Source organism: Danio rerio, chromosome 20, assembly GCF_049306965.1.
Source record: "Danio rerio strain Tuebingen ecotype United States chromosome 20, GRCz12tu, whole genome shotgun sequence".
Taxonomy (NCBI): domain Eukaryota; kingdom Metazoa; phylum Chordata; class Actinopteri; order Cypriniformes; family Danionidae; genus Danio; species Danio rerio.
In genome coordinates, this window is record NC_133195.1 from 4,286,099 (window position 1) to 4,304,071 (window position 17,973).

At 37.3% G+C, this 17,973-nt stretch overlaps 3 protein-coding genes across 3 annotated transcripts in view; 2 read left to right on the plus strand and 1 right to left on the minus strand.

The window, feature by feature from the left end:
- Nucleotides 1–235: 235 nt before the first annotated feature.
- Nucleotides 236–12,433, minus strand: si:ch73-111k22.2. The gene is given in 4 exon segments (NM_001201453.2): nt 236–3,045; nt 7,862–8,434; nt 10,394–10,444; nt 12,098–12,433. Coding segments are annotated over 4 exon segments (993 nt in total). The 5' UTR covers nt 12,410–12,433; the 3' UTR covers nt 236–2,988.
- Nucleotides 12,434–13,065: 632 nt separating this feature from the next.
- On the plus strand, nt 13,066–15,458 carry si:ch73-111k22.3. Its single transcript, NM_001386283.1, is given in 2 exon segments — nt 13,066–13,254; nt 15,022–15,458. Coding segments are annotated over 2 exon segments (372 nt in total). The 5' UTR covers nt 13,066–13,095; the 3' UTR covers nt 15,235–15,458.
- A 1,884-nt stretch (nt 15,459–17,342) lies between these two features.
- The window catches only part of cnksr3 (cnksr family member 3), a 70,467-nt gene continuing 69,836 nt past the window's right edge, over nt 17,343–17,973 (plus strand). Inside the window, 1 exon segment of the mRNA NM_001113647.1 lies at nt 17,343–17,542. Coding sequence (NP_001107119.1) covers nt 17,491–17,542 — 52 coding nt within the window. The 5' untranslated portion in view covers nt 17,343–17,490.

The following is a 17,973-nucleotide window of genomic DNA, read 5'->3' on the forward strand; positions in this document are numbered from 1 at the left end:
CCTAAATAGATGGTATTAGTAGCATTTTGAAAATCCCACATATGGGACCAATTACTAGAACGTACATCCAACAGTCATATATTATTAAAATAAATAACACAGCAGGCAGCGACCTCTTTAATTATTTGTCATGGGATTTATGAGTAGAGCTCCATCTTTTTTCCGCATGTCTGTTTTTAATCACCTCTGCAGTGACCACTACCAGTTATGTGATGATGAATGAGACCAACAGCATTCGTGTGCATCTTTTATTGTACTCAACTTGCATTACAGATATATGAATGCATAAACACTGGCGCCAGGCCACATACTTTATATTAAAAAAAGAAGAAAAGCAACTCAAAACAGTTCCCTGAACTCTAGTTTGTTGAGCTCCGAATCGTACAACAATATAATGAACGCAAAAGTGTCTCGATTTGGCACGTCGTTTCATTTTCTGACATCAAACTTAAGCTAGTTCAACTTTCGACCTGAATTATAGCTACTTGTTTTAATGGTGCAGATGGTTACTCCATCATCCCTTTAGTAGTTTGTTACCACCTACCAACCAATAAAGTTCAAAGTGTACTTCACATTTTACGTGTCTGTGAGGGTTAGTGTACAGTGCGTACAATGTTAATTTAGTCTTTAGAATAGAATAGCTTATATGGGGCAGGCTTTTGTAATTATGCAAAAATCGTAACGGGGTCGTCAATTAATTGAAGGTGACGGTCACGTGTATTTTTCCACTTCAAGACTTTAATCAATAATACTGCGGATCTACTTCATGATTTCTGCTTAGACTCTGGCTCCAAATGGCATTAGCGCAAAATGTCAGCACCCATTTTTGGGGACATTTTGGCTTCACGTTTCTAGTGGAAGCAAGTGGAGATGCTTCCTCCACCTTTGTTCAGCCACCAATGTACTACAATAACACATTAAAGACCGAACGGGTGTTGATGACGAAGTGGACTCTGTCATACTTTGTATAGAAACTGCTCAAGAAATACAGTATAATAGGAATGATGGTGAGAAACTTTTGGGAGGCGGTAAACTGAACACCATAGTCCAGGGCTGCTCAACCCTGTTCCTGGAGATCTGGAAAGTTCAGCTCCAACCCCGATCAAACACACCTAAACCAATTAATAAGAACCTGAACAGCACTTGATAATAACAGGCAGGTGTGTTTGATATGGGTTGCAACTGAAATCTGCAGGAAGGTAGATCTCCAGGAACAGGGTTGAGCAGCCCTGCTATAGTCCATCTGTTCCCAGTGCGTCAGAAGCCGGGCCTTGCCTTGGTCCGGAGTCTCAAACAGCAGTCCTTTAACCGTGTGGAGGACGATATACATGCACATGTTCCAGAGCTCTTCTGCTGGACTCAACACTTGTTAGACACTCTCACAGCTCTTGGCCCCACCTATCGTTCACCATTTACTAGGGCTAGGCGATTTTTTAGATTAATTCGAATTTACGTTTTAAGACGATTTTATTTCATATTAAATCGAGATATCGAATTTTTATTTATTTATATAAAAATATTAGATACATCATAATTGCACCAATGTGCTTTGGTTCACTCTCTGTATGAAGCCGGTCGCATACCAGAAACGCCGTTCGGCGATGCGCTGCGCAGTTCATATTTCAGCCGTGGCACAGATATCATGTTAGTGTGCGCATCTGGTCGGTGATACTTTAAACTGTCATGTGCGCGCCTTGTCGCGATGCTTCTGGCCATTAAAAATACTAAGTTCCTTAACGAGATGGTTTTTCAAGTTACTTATAAAGAGATTACTTCAGTCGTGTTGTTGTAATGTTTTAAGTTGACTAGTTACAAAATAAAAACAAAAATCGAAATCGTGAATCAGTCAAACTTTTTTAAAAAAAACTAGATTTTTTTTTGCCAAATCGCCCAGCCCTACCATTTACCTAGCCGACCAATCGCAGATTTTGCGATCCGAATCATCTCAACGTGAAGGTAAATTTTTTGGAGGTGTGTATCAGGGTTCGCATTAAGCGACGGGTATAAATACAAATACGAAACCGTATAAAATTGGCCTAAAATGTTGCATCTGCATGTGTGGAGTATGTTTCGAGCCTAACAAAGAATATACATTTGACCTATTGCTTTAAATTATTAGCTCACCCCTAGTATACTGTGCTACAGGAACGAGACAACAGAACGCGTTTAGGAGAAAAGTAAATATTCCACTTCAAAGCATACAATGACACGCATATATAAAAAGTCTACAAAACAAGCAAGGTGCGATCGTCTTAAAACCATGCCAGCGCTACATTGCCTCATTCAGGTCCTTATTTTAATAAACGTACAGTGAAGCATCTTAACACTAGTATTGAGGTCTAGATAAATATAGATAGAAACACATGGCAGTGGAAGCAATGTGGCATTCGAATTGCTTGGCTAGTGCGTCTTCCAAAGTTCTGCAACTATGCATAAAGGAGTTAAACCGGAGTCCAAAAGTGGTTTTAGTTGAAGGTTTGGAGTTATGTAGACCACAGTTTAAGTTTGTGGTCTGTCAATGCGATCCAAAAGTGGGCTGGTATTGATTAATTGTATTGTGCCGAACACCAAACCTGTTCTGCAACTTGAAGACTTGCAACAATGATAAGCCATTTTAGTGTTTCTAAAGTTGAAAGTCAAGGAATGTAGTGTAGATCTGAACAGCGTAAAAGTTGGAGAGCAGACCAATATGGTATTAACAGCAAAGGGCTCCGATTTAAAGAATTGTACCTTGAGTGAAAACAGCATAAGAAACAAGGATAGAAGTATGCTCAGATAATTGTATCATAGCTCATGCATTCAGTATCATCCAACCAGTGAGATGAGGTCAGATTGATGAAGATTTTAATACAATCATAGTGATATCGATGCACTATAAATAAACTACTGAAGCGTTTTTTTTAAAAAAGGAAGGTGTCCTGTAGTGTTGGGTTTGTCGCGCTTGTAGGTCCTAGGATCTGGAATGCCTTCTGCAAGGTTTTTCGAGAGTTACCAGTTGTCCAAGAAGTCAAATCCAGTCTTCAGGATAGAGCTGCTTGTGTTGAACTGGGGGGAAAAAAGGAAATAAAATATTTTATGTGTTGTTAATGGTTAAAACGCGAGTGGGAGAAAATGTCAAAGAAAACACGCAGTTGGACAGCAGGTTCCTTTTGGCTTTATTAGCTTTTAAAAAAAAGAAATGTAATGAATAAATTATACATCATGAAATATTAATGAGCTGTTAAAATATTGGTTTACATTTAACTAAGAAGCCATTTTAAAACATTCTGCAAAACAATCGGCTTCATTTATTCTTAATTTATTTATTTATTTTTCTCAAAACTTTATTTTGTCCACCCACATTGTGTAAACCAGGGGTCACCAATCTTGGTCCTGGAGGGCCGGTGTCCTGCAGATTTTAGCTCTAACCCTAATCAAACACACTTGAACAAGCTAATCAAGGTCTTACTAGGTATACTTGAAACATCCAGGCAGGTGTGTTTGAGGCAAGTTGGAGCTAAACCCTGCAGAGACAGCGGCCCTCCAGGACCGAGATTGGTGACCCCTGGTTTAAAGTTTGAGATTCCACTTTTATTGGCTTAATATTTCATTTTAATAATCACACAGGATGACAGATCAGGTTAATATATACAATTATCAACGACTAATTCATTAACAGATTAACAATAATAATGCCGTTCTCGACCTTTGTTTTAAGATTTATTACAGAACGGAGATATGAATCAAACGAATCAGCAAAACCTTTAAATTATTCAGTATTTTTTGGCAAACTAATTACAGAACAACAACAGAGGTTTAATGTTAAGCATGGTTTGATATTACTGTTGTTATTATGAGATCGAGAGGAAAAACAAAGTCATCTTTTCGAGTTGTCACTCCAAAACAAATTACAAGATGATGCATTTGGGAATTTTCTGTACAAGCCTGCTGAAGATTGCAGTAGTCAACATTTGAAGTAGATCCAAATCTTTCATTAAGTTGTCCTAAAACAATCGAACAACACCCATTATTGGCTTGGGTCAATTTGGAAAAACTTTGTTGGTCCACTTTAAATGTTGACTACTGTACACTGTCCTTTAAGATGGCATAGAGAGCATTGTGGGTCTTTTCAGGGAGCACATTTTTCAGTGTACTGGAAGAACTTAAAATGGCTCCCCGGTCAGTGCCCTGACAAGTAAACAAGGCAGCTGACTGAGATCCACCCTCAATCTAACAACGTATTTTGTGTTTCAGCCCTAATTCTGATAGGACAGTATGTATTCAGAAAGTGAAGTTGGAGAGAGTAGGGGATGGGATTGGGAAAGGACTTAAACTCAGGATGCCCAATTCGCAATGCCGTTAAATGACTGCCCACAAGGCATCAACATCAATCTAACAAAGTGAATTTAAACTTTTATTTTGGCAGGTTGTACAAAAAAGACCCATTCAGCCAGAAAATTCAAGTATACAGTCCTACTTCTGGTTGATCTACCCATGTCTAACTGTCTTGCTGCATCCCAATTCGCATAATATGCGCCCTAAATAGTATTCGAAAATAGAACTAGCATGTCTCAAATCAAAGTGTTGAAATGAGTACTCCATAGTTACCCGGATGGTCTACTATGTCCTGTAGAAATTCGAAATGCAGATCTGTGTGTACTAGTGTTGTCACGATAATGATATTTCCTGCTAACATTTAAGCTCTGTTGAGCTGATTTGCCAATGTGTTCATATGCTCAACAGAAATGACTGTGATTGGCCATGAACATCATCAGTTCACCAAACTCACCACTGTTAACTGAGTGTAACCAGAGATGCAGGGAAACTGGAGCGTTTTAAAGCCACGAAGATCAGCTGGTCTCTTTATGAGCTGACATACGAGCGATCTGCTGATGAATCAATTGATCTTTGCAGCTATAAAATGCTCCAGTGTCCCTGTATCTGTGGTAAACAGCAGTGAGTTCTGGGAACTGATGACCTTCACGGCCAATCACAGACATTTCTGTTTAGGAACGTGCTCAAATGTTCGTGGGAAATGGCCGTTTTTTTATTTTTGTACCGATTGATATCGAATTCCAGTATAGTGATAACACTAGTGTACTCTAACCACTACTATTAACCACAAAACGTTCTTTGTTGAACATAAAATAAATTAGAACTACAAATATGGGTAAAAAGTGTTAAAAAAACTTTTTTTACTAATCAAACCATCTGGAATGCATTTTGTTCACATTTTCCGCGTTATATTTCATCTGCAAAAACAATTCGAACTTCTATAAAGACCTGCTTGGTCTACTTCTCAATGTGTAAATATTCAAAAACCTAGGATTGAAATCCTTGTGAAATCAAAATTTACAATGTTTATTTTGCTAGCTCACATTGTAGTTCTTTAGATAAACAATTAATTAGTGCAGGTTAATCCATAAATTTTTTTGTTTTGGTAATCTTCAATCAAAGCCTGACCATTTGCCTCCAACTGTAAAGAAGTAGGCCTTCTCTGTTGACGTCATCTTAAGACCTTCCATAACTGTTGTCAAAATCCTTAACCGTCCCCCTCTTAACATTAGTTTTCGATGAGGGAATAATGTGCAATACAAAGCACCGCCCCCTACTCAATATTCTGTTTCATTTGGAAGTACATCAACATACTGTAACATTCAAGAGATCGCATAAGCTTGTTTGGCATGCTGTCCCAGGAGAGAGCCCTGGGCTACCTCCTATTAGCAGGGCGAGAGGGGATTTTAAGCTCAGGTAGATCTTGATGAACTCCCATGACTTATTTCTGGCTAATGACAGATATAGCGATAGCTAAAGAGAGATATATGGCTTCCTAAGAGCTCGACTACGATGCCAATTTGGAAAGTTCAATTTACTTAAGTCGCATGTTTTTGGACTGTGGGAGGAAACCGGGGAAACCCATGCAAGCATGGGGAGAACAAGCAAACACTGTACAGAAATGTCGACTGGCTCAGTAGGGACTTTAACCAGTGACATTCTTGGTGTGAGGTAACTGATAATCACTGGGTCGCAGTGTCGCCCAATCTAGAAAAAGAGGGGGGAGTAGGGGTGGAAGAGGGATTCATTAAAACAATGATACTGAGGTAAGAAACTCTGGTTATTTATGGTGACTAATGCCTAGTTCAGACTGCGTGATTTGAGCCCTGATTTTGGCTGGCCGACAGGCTTTGAGAAAACGCCGACAAATGCCTGAAATCACAGGCAAATCAGTGCTCGTGTACGTGAGTGACAATCACACAGTATGAACTATCAAAGACACGATCTGAGAGAATTGGCGATGAGTCGCCGATGCCTGCGAGATATTTGGCATGCTGAATATCTGGAGCTGTCGGCGATTCAAATCATGCCGTGTGAATTGAGTTTTGACTGAAAATAACATCAGCGATCGCCTACAGCCAATGAGAGAGCGGCATTCACTTGTGTGTGCGTGTGTGTATACCTGCTGAAGGCCAGCGGGAGGCTGGGGGAGAAGTTAAAAGCGCTCTTTTTCGGTTTATTTGGACCCACGAGGAAAAACTAGTGGAGGTTTGACAGGACTCAGGAGCAACCGTGTCTGTTTGACGTTTCATACAGAAAGAAATTAGTTTATTATCAACGTTGAGGAGAAATGGCTAATTCCCTTTAAACCCAGGTGAGCAAATATGTAAATTTTCTACCCCATTAAAGGCTTCTTTCTCATCATGTAGTTAATAACAAAAGATATATGACGTGTTTTTGGCTGTGAGACGTAGTTTGGACAAAGTTGTCGGCGATTCTTCCTATAGTAAAGTCATGCAATGTGAAAGCCTCTGTCGCCGATCCATCTTGCAGTGTAAACAAAGCAGCGACGAAACGCTAGCTCAGATAGTCATGCAGTGTGAAAACATCTGTGACACGACTACTTTTAAAATCATGCAGTCTGAACTCGGCATTAGGAATCGTCTAATTGGTAAATCATATGTTAGCTAATGCAGGACCAGCTGTGGACAATCGCAAACACGTGATCCTCTCGAAATTAGTTTCAAGATTTTACACTTAGGTAATGCTTGACTTTTTTAGCAGGTTTGACATGCTGTCCCAGGAGAGAACTCTGAGCTCAGAGATAGATGAGCCCAAGGTTCCCGCCTGGTCAATAAGCATTAGGAGGGATACGAGATCAGGTAGTTCTCGATATCTTCCCAAGAGTAGACCGCTAACTGTGCCAGTTTGTACGTAATAGGTGCTTGTGACTTTAACTTTTGTTGCATGTTTTTTGAGTGTGGGAGAAAACCGGAGTACTCGGGGAAAACCCACGCGAACACGGGGAGAACATAGGAACTCCGCACATAGAGTGTCGACTGGCTTAGCTAGGGTTTGAACCAACGACCCCCTTGCTGTGGGGCAACAGTGCTAGACGCTGAGCCACCGTGTCACCTGAACTTAGAATAGAGGAGGAGGGAAAAGGGATGGATGGGGGGTTTTCAAAACGAAGATGAGGAATGAAGTTTAGGCTGGATATTTGTATTAAATTTACAATGATCCGATTGGTTAGTTAGTGATTAGTGATGGGGATCAGCTGTAGTCAATCCTATCACGTGCTCCTCTCGAAATTAGATTGTGAAACTTCACTTATGAATAAACTTGACAAAGTGTCCGCAACTTTTGGTTCTCGCATACTTTAACCTACTGCTGCTTCTCCAATATGCTAGAAAATTTAATAAGAAGTAGATTATTTGACAAAACGATTGACATGGCAAGTAACGAAGCAACATAACAGTCCATAAATGAAGAAGTAGTAAGTCCCAAAGTTTACGTACTCTTCTGTTAGCCACTCAAAGCATATACTGTTTTGAATTGGGATGCAGCATTTGTCTTGATCAAAGTATATATAGTGAACATGGAATACCTGTGAGAAGGTTGGACTGGAGGCGGGTGAAGCTTCTGCCTTTTCCACATCTTTAACTGTGCTGTTGGATTGAGAGGAAGACCTCGTGACCAGACCAGGGCTGAACACCTCATCCGTGGTGCTGCTTACTGAAGGCAGCGTGCTTTGGGCTCTTTCCCAGCCTTCCTCCAATGAAGGCACTGGAGCCGGAGGAGTTGGAGTCACACTGATGGCCGCAGGGGTCATGCTGATGGGAACGGGGGGTGGCGGAGGTGGCGCTGGAGGTTTTGGGGCTCTCTGTTTGGCTGGCCTCGAAACAGGAACTTCCTCCATATCCCTCGACCCAGACTCTAACCTCAGGTACGAAGGCAATGGCTTCTCTCCTTTCTCCAATGACTTGATCTGACTGGGCGTCAGAGAGGGAAATTCCGCCTTCTCGTTATCGAGTCTTGAGCGTTCAGCGCTGATCTTCCAGAAGGAGGACTCGTCATTGCTGGGAGGCTTGGTAGTCTGAGATGTTTTGGGTTTGGGCTCATTCACCGAGGGAGGAACGAATGGTTCGGTCATATTGGAGATACTGAAGTCCATCTGACTCTGTTAGGAATTGAAAGGCTTGGTTAGAGACGGGTGTAGTGTTGTCACGATACTGGAATTTCGGTATCAGTTACTACTGAAATTTTAAAAACATTACATTTTCCGCTAATATTTAATTAGCATGTTTTTAAATTTTCAATAGTGACTGATACCAAAAGTCCAGTATATTTTTAGAATTGGTGTCTTATTTCTAGTCCAAATATCTACATTTCAAAGTGGGGAAAAAAAAAAAAGATTTTACCAACCGGTAATGAAATTTTTAAAAAGTCGATTTCACAGCTAGCATTTGAGTGCCGGATTAAAAAACACACTGATTGACCATTGTTTTCACATGCTCAACAGAAATGAGAACAGAGAACTGATTAATGGTATTCAAACTTCCACATTCCAACAAAATATGTTTTATGGTAAGAGCAGCCTGGCAGTAATTACATATAGGTCTCGGTTCCCAACAGGGGAGTCCCGGCCCACAAGGGGGCCTCAGCGAGCTTTGTGGGGGGTCGCGTTATATTTAAAAAGTTTCTTAGCAGTGGACAATTAGAAGAATAATAATCTTGCCCTAGCTCATTTTATCCCCTAGATCAGTGGTTCTCAACCATCGTTCCGTGGATCAATTGGTACTAGGCTGCACAAGAAATCATTAATTATTTACGTTTTATTATTATTTGAGTCTGAACGATCTTTTATCGAAGACTTTTTTTATTTGAAAAATCTTTTATTTTGAAAAAAGACCATCTCTCTCGCTTACGTCTTGGTCACTTTAGCATGACATGTAACATGAGTAAGAAACAGACGTCTTTGGAAAGATTCTTTGCCAAGGGGAAAAGGCTGAGTAGCCGGCAGCTAGCTCTCTGCAACTCTCACATGGTCGCCCACTGAAGCTAAGTCAGTACCTGGATGGGAGACTACATGGGAACGCTAGGTTGTTGCAGGAAGTGGTGTTAGTGAGGCCAGCAGGGGGCGCCCAACCTGCAGTCTGTGTGGGTCCTAATGCCCCAGTATAGTGACGAGGACTCTATACTGCTCAGTGAGCGCCGTCTTTGGGATGAGATGTTAAACCGAGGTCCCAACTCTCTGGGGTTGTTAAAAATCCCAGGATGTCCTTTGAAAGAGAGTAGGTGTTTAACCCCGGCATCCTGGCCAATTCTGCATCCAGCATGTCTGTGCAAGATCAACTGATGGAGATCACAAATGACTGCAGCCTTTTAGGGGCCGTTCGCATATCGCGTGTTTCTAGAGTTTGCACAAGTTTGTTATTTCCAATGGATGTGCGCTGTTTGTGCGCACAAGTGGCGTGACGCGCTCGCACCAATGAACCACGAACTGGACACGTGACAAGAATTGACTGATCAGCTTTAGCTTGTATGGAATATTCACATTTCGGTAAGATTTTTTTTTTTACTTAGACAGAACACACATACACTGCAGTGCTTTGTACTTTTCTCCATAAATAAAACTTGTATCAGCAATGTACTTTTTTTTTCAGCTTGTTATCGCCTAGCAATGGGAGTCCTGCAAGAATGTTTTGCCATTCCAGATGACTTTATTAATAAGTTATCATTGCAGAGATTTATGGATGCAGTCCTCCAAGCTCATGATGGAGTCAGACACAATATTCATTCTGTCTCCACTGCAGCATGACTTTATATTCTATATTGGACATTATTTCTGTTCAGTGGCAAGACTTTAGTCTTAGCAAAGTCAGACCTTACTGTCCTAATTAAATAATTAAAAATCAAGGCAAGATTATATTTTATTTTGGTAAAATAAGCCTAATCTAGAGGCCTTTGCCTTTCATATAAGCCACTTCTGATACCAAATCATCAACTAGAAGTCATTATTTGTTAATAGGGACAAGAATTTTGTCAGTTATATCGCCCATACAGAGGCTGAATCACATTTGTTTTGCATTTTGCTGGTGAATTGGTGGTGTATTTTTAGCAAAGGTGGCCTACTTACTTTAGTCTCCCAAGAGAAGGGTGCTGAGTGCTCATCTTGCCAAGTTAAATCCTTAAAGAAAAAAAAAACAGAGACGACAGATGTTAACAGAAGATGACATCAGTCATGTAATTTCTGATTCTGCTCTGAACAGGAAAGCAAATACTTACGTAATTATTAAAACAATTATGTAAGCTTATCACAAAATCTAATCAATAATTTATCATTGTACTAATTTATTATAAAATATAATTATAATAATTTAGATTCATTATTTAATAAGTGACAATTTATTAGTAAATATTTACAGAAACCAGTTTATCTGACACTGACAATATTTCTTGAATATTATTTTAGAAACATGTTTGAGTCAGTAAATTAGATTAATTACTTAAAGATCATGTGACACATTTAAATCATTGATTGATGTAATAATTTATTTAAATGTATGTATTTACTAAACTGTTTAATCTATTGATATTTGGTACAGAACTAAATAAACATTTGAATTATATGTGATCTGTAAGGTAAGCATTTAAAAACTCTTAATTAAATAGTTTAACTTTTAAAATGTGGCATTTTAACTAAATCTAAATGTAAAATTTAAAAATGAAATCTTATACATTATTTATATGCACGTCAGATTTGTTTAATAAACAGCAGATGAATGCTGCAGGCTAGTTTGGAAAGCATTTAAATTCAGTGATTTATTATAGTTTTAATATATTTACTTGGATATTTATATGATGTTTACTTTTAAAAGCCTTCTTGTGACATTAGTTGACACTTGTATTTTATTTTTTAAAACCCTTTATTTATTAATGCTTAGATGCATTTATAAAAGTTTATAGTTAAATGGGCTAGAAATAATATCTCAGAGTCATTTTATGTATATTAGGGCATATGTTTGTAAGGTAAACAGTTAAATATATAGATATTTTACAAATTTGTTAAGCAAACAAGTTAATGGACAAACATTTCACATATATACGTTAAAGACAAACTTGAGAGTTTAGCTAAGTATACAGATATTTGATTAGTAAACAGTATACAATTATGAGACGTAATGCTTAACTTAAATTTAAATTCTGTCAAATACAAACTCGTTAACTTGTTTCAAACCTTTATGAGTTTCTTTTCTTCTGTTCAACAAAAAAAATGATATTTTTAATTAAGTCGAAAACCTGTAACCATCGACTTCTATAAAATTTGTTTTTCCTACTGTGCGAGTAAATGATTCCAGCTTTCTTCGAAATATCTTATTTTGGGTCCAACAGAGGGGAAAAAAACGGAGTGCATTTTAGTTTTTGGGAGAACCATCCTTTTAAGTGATCAAATTAAGTTGACACAAATGAATAACTACATAATTTAGACCCTCGCACTTCTGGCTCTTGCAAGAATGGTACAAAAGATAAAATAAATTAACGTCACGAATTATGAAGAAATATTAAGTAAATTGTGCATTAATAATTCACACTGTTTAAAATATTAGCTTTTAATTTTTCATAATGCAGTTTACTACAGATACTGAATCTTACACTGTAAACAATGCTGGTTAAAAGAATTAAAATATAAAACAATTAAGTTGTCGCTCCAAACATCTTTTTTATATTTAATTATATTGAATTATGTTGTTTTGCCTAATTTTAAATAACTTAGTTCACATACATTGAGTGTAAGAGCTTAGTCTCCTACAATACTTATGACTATACAAAACACAAGCACCTCTTCTCCGAAGTGTACGATCTTTTGTCCGGTCTGGATGAGCAGTTTCGGGTAGCAGATCACCTCGTCTCGGTCTACCCGGTGCATAGCGTACCGAGCCCGGATCCGCGGATCCATCATACCGTTGTCTATCGCCGTGTCCTGCTCGACCGGACTCATCTGACTCCAAGCCGAACCGTACGTCTCCTTTATCTTTTCCCTCTCCTGCATAATCTTACGAGCCATCGAGTTTATGGAGGAGAAATACTCCAGCTTTTTAGCCTCCGTCAGATGCGGAGGATCGGCAGCCCCTGCCATTGCTGCGGCCGCCATTTCCTTAACAGCTGGGCACCAAGCGCTGACGTACACAAAAGTCTTTTATTTTGTACACACCCCAAAATTACTCTTTGTTCGATTAAAATGTAACTTTAAAAAAGATGTATGTGAAAAGGATGATGCTTTTTCGCTTTATAAAAGACAAATAAAATATAAGCATTTAACGAATACATTTAAATTAGAATAAGATTGCATTGTTATCATTAACTTTGAGCAACATATTTTTCCAACATCTTAATAATCCGCTTCGTAAAAGGGATTATTAAAAGTTAAACTGTGAAAGGATTTATCATTTTGAATTTATTTTTTGACTGAACAAACTAATCCATAAATGTAGAGATTTGTTCATTAAACTGTCTAAATTAATTCCGACAAACGAAAACCCTATTTTTAAAAAGATATTTAGTAGAGATACTTGATTATATATTGTTGGTTTAATATTTGAGCAGATCGAACATAACTAAAAAACATTTATCGTCACATTTTAACTTATTTATTCGTTTGCTCATTTAATTTACATTTGTAAGTTCTCAAAATAACGCTTTATAAACAATAAGCACAATAATTTATTTATAAATTATATATGTATCAGTCATTATTATTTAATTTTACATTTCGCCACTTTAACAAAAGACTTTTGTTTTGTCTTGCGCATGCGCGTGTTTGAGAATCATCTTGGAGCAATGGATTTAGAATCGGCGACCTCTAACGGTAAAACCGACGAAAACCACCCAGAAGAGTGTAAAGGATGGTTATTCAAGAAAACCCACTACACCAGGCGCTGGAAGATGTCGTGGTTTCATCTCAAAGATGGAAAACTCATTTATGGTTTAAACGAGGAGGTAAGAGTGAATGATACAGTAATCCTCGCTGTCCATGTCAGGCTCTTAAAAAACTTATAACAGCGATCAGATTATGTATGAACATTAACTTCAGCACACCTGCTCTCTAACTCAGTCTACTACACAAACTGTTTTGCTCGTTTAATATTTAATAAGTATCGTTAAATGTCACTGGGTTGAGTTTCCACTGGCCGTGCTGCTGTTATTGTTGTTGTACTGGTACCATGGCAACGCCTTTTGAAGATGCTCTTATGAGGGTAAAAGTGAATCTAGGTACATATTATAACTCTTTTTAACAATAATACAAACATAACCAAACAAATTCCCCAAAATAAACAAAGACAAACTAAAAACAATAAAATATATATATATATATATATATATATATATATATATATATATATATATATATATATATATATATATATGTATAAAATAGCACGATCGCAAGAAGGTCGCTGGTTTGAGCCTCGGTTGGGTCAGTTGGCGTTTCTATGTGGAGTTTGCATGTTCTCCTCGTGTTTGCGTGGGGTTCCTCAGGTGCAGTTTCCCCACAGTCTAAAGACATGTGGTACAGGTGAATTGGGTAGGCTAAATTCCGTAGTGAGTGTGTATGGATGTTACCCAGTGATGGTTTGCAGCTGGAAGAAATGAATGAATAAAACAGGGCTACCTCAAAACTGATACGTTGTTCATTTCTCAGACAGTAACTTACTATTACAAAATTCCTTTGTCAGATTGTAGATCTGGCTCATGTGTCCTAAATTCCTGTGGCGCTGTAAAGATGCATTCCCATTAGAAATAATGGGAATTATTTGTTATTATCTGGAAATTACATACAAATTATCAAAATACGGAATCCAGACATTTTTTAACGTGGTCTGTGGTCTGTTTTGCTTGTTTTTTGAATGTTAACATGTACATTCTCTGTGAATGGATGTTTAAAGATATTTACAGCCAAAAATGCTAGAACTGCCTCTTCTCTAGCACAAAAGACCATTACTTTGCAGTGTTGCATGACCACACATATTTGGGGGTATTTAATCAAGTAACGCTAGGTAACGTAACGTAATAATACTACTTTTGTAGATAACAAGTAAAGTAACGCATTAAAAAATTAAGTAATATCATTTGATTACTTTTAAAAATGTAACTCGAGTTTCCTTTTAGATGAATACGCTTTTAAAAATAGTTTGCTGATTTAAAATGAGTGTAATCACGTTGAATCACTCAATGCGAAAATGAGCTCTATTTCAGTGAACTAATGAGACAAAAATACAAAGCTTGCAAACACATTTTCAACTTTCATTAATCTGCATATGCGGCATGTATGTCAGGAAGTTATCGAAAGGTAAGGGTTTTTTTTAAATAAAAGGTTAATAAATGTTTTACGTTTGTCCTTAAATTCAGAGCTCACGTTGAAAGAAAGAAAGAAAGAAAGAAAGAAAGAAAGAAAGAAAGAAAGAAAGAAAGAAAGAAAGAAAGAAAGAAAGAAAGAAAGAAAGAAAGAAAAATACCCTGCACATTCTGAAAGAGATTAAGCCTTTTAAAAGAAAGATTTAGGCAGGTATGAAAAAGGAACCCAAAAGTAACGTAATGCATTACTTTCTATAAAAAGCAACTAAGTAACGCAACTATTTTTTTCGGGGAGTAACTCAATATTGTAATGAATTACTTTCAAAACTTTACACTGGTTTTAAAATACCTTCATCCGTTTTCTTATAGACAATTTTAATAATGGTGTTTCTCTGCATCCTTTCCCTGTAGTCTGCGGAAAAGGTGATTGATTTAGCTGGAGCGAGGATGGAGGTGCATGATGGTGACGGGAGCTACTGCTGGAGCATCACACCTAAAGACGGGAAACGCGTGTACCTCCTGCGGGCCGCCAACGCGGCGGAGCAGCGGCTTTGGATGACGGCCATTCTGGAGACTCAGCTGATGGATGGAGTGACCTGCACTAACGCCTGTGTCCTGCAATAACAGCAACTATCGTCTTTTAAATTCTTTGCATGTTTTTTTTTGTTTTGTTACATGGGCCAAAATACCTCTGTTGACGGTTGAGGACACTCAGTTTTTTATGTTGATACAAATCAAAATGTTTTGAATTGATTATAAGATGTTTTTGTTGCATTTGTATTACTTTTGTGTTTTCCAAATGAACACAAGCCATATGTTTTATTAAAGCACATTGCTAGTTTTCAGTGTCTAATTTTGGTTTCTGGATCCAATCATAATAATAAAAGTGAGTTTATTACAACGCTAAATAAATGGTAATCACATAAATTATGTTTTTACTAGTACTAAAATATGGTGAATAAATGTGCTGACATTAAAAGTTAGTCAGCTCTCTAACTGCACTCATAAAATCTGGCCAATAGAGGGCGGCGTATGATAGCTCATTAATCATATTAAGGTATACACAAATACCACAACAAAATTTGATAAATCAGTTTTGAAGAGATAGTTCACTTAAAAAAAATGAAAGTTCCACACTCACCGTTATTGCGTTTCAAACCGGAGTTTCTTCTGTTTAACACAAAAGGAGAAATTTTAACAAATTGTTAGCTTGGAATTATAAGGTTCTGACTGCTTTCTGAACGATTTTGAGATATTGAACTTTAAAATGTTTGCATTTCATAGCAAACAGTATGTGTGTAACATTTTTTTAAATTAAAAAAGTCTTAAAATGTAAACAACTTTACGTAATGTAAGTTGTCATTTAATAAGAATATGCCAATAACTCAATTATGACAAAAATGTCAAATAAAACCTTATAATTAAGGTGACAATATGTTTGGAAACTTGTAATGGACGTCCATATAGCCTATTTGTGTTTCCTACAACTTTTTTCAAAATATCTTCATTTGTGTTCCCTTTAATGAATTTTATAAACAAACACAATAACATCAAATTAACGTTCTTCTTAAACTTTTAAATAGTATTTTGTTTCGTAATATAAAAATAAAATGTGAACAAAACCAAGATAACATGCAAATCAAAAACAATAATATTTTAAATATAATTATATATTTTAAGCAATCTGTTGCAAGAATTGTATTTATATATAAATGAAATACAACGAAATATATATATATATATATATATATATATATATATATATATATATATATATATATATATATATATATATATATATATATATATATATATATATTGTTTAAGGTTTCATTCAAATAATTGACGTGCTTATAAATTATGTTAAACTTAAGATGTAAATTAACCATGTAAAATATGTACCCTGGTTTCTACAACAAAAACAAAAGACAACAGAAAGTAAAACATTTGCATTTGTAGACTGAAGGATATTAGACCCTATAGTCCATTATATGTACTCACTGTTTCAAATCAAATAACTAATAGAGGGAGCAGAAAAGCACCTGCGCTGGGTCAAATATGTTGGGTTATTTATTAATTTTATTAAATGTAAACAAATATTTTAGCACAGTAGCCAGGTTATATTTGACCCAACGTTACAACAATCCAGTCTAACAGTGTATGCAGGATAAATACTGCATTTTCAGAAAATGACAGACTTTTCATTAACTTGACTTTAAATGTTCTGAATGTCATCGACACGCTGGCTCAGTGGTTTGCTCTGTCACCTCACAGTAGGAAGGTCGCTGCTTCGAGGGTGTTCCGGTTTCCCGCACAGACATGTGGTAAATTGGGTAAACAAAATTCGCCGTAGTTTAAGTGTGTATGGATGTTCCCAGTACTGGAGGGCATCTGCTGTGTAAAACATATGCTGGATAAGTTGACGGTTCATTCCGCCGTGGCGCCCCCTGATGAATAAAGGACTAAGCAGAAGGAAAATTAATGAATGTTCTGAAGTTTAGAGAGGGTTTGACCCTGACCATACAATCTACTCGACGATTTAGCGGCGATATAAATTTGACCCGTGAATGTAACATGATCCTCCCCGCGGTCTCTCTCTCTCTCTCTCTCTCTCTCTCTCTCTCTCTCTTTCTCTCTCTCTCTCTCTCTCTCTCTCTCTCTCTCTCTCTCTCTCTCTCTCTCTCTCTCTCTCTCTCTCTCTGTAACTTTACGTGTGTGTTTAGTTTCGGTCTGTGGGTTGAGCTTCAGCGCTGTTTCTCTGATCTGCTCATTAGTGTTTAAAAGTTGTTAGACATGAGAAATCGCGCTCCGGGGAACTTTATTTCACTTCACTTGCTTTGAGAATTTGCTAGAAACTTTTCTGGACATTTGAGGAGAAGAATGGAGCCGATAACAAAGTGGACAGCGGCTCAGGTTGTGGACTGGATCCGAGGTAAGCGATCGGTGACTCGTTTCTCACGCGAACTAAACACTGTGGATCCAATATATAGACTTGTTTCCTTTATTAAAATGTATTTAGGCTACTTCGAGGTGTGGTAATTTACTGTACAATACAGCGAGGGGTAACGTTAGCCTAAGTAAATGTAGCCACACGAGACCCCATTCAAGCATCGTCAGCCGTTTTGTTATGTTGTTTTGGCAACACTTTAAAGAAAGTGACTTGTCCTTAAAATGTTAGCACAACATGGTATGTTTTTCATTATATATCGATATGTTTTTATTTTACGGAGTTATATGTAAAAACAGTAGTAGTCTAACTTTTGTCAGAAACTGTTACCATGGTAAATGTTTGTAAAGGCAACATCTACATCCCTGACCAAACAGACACTCGGTGTTTATTTATTCCACATGATCGAAACCGGC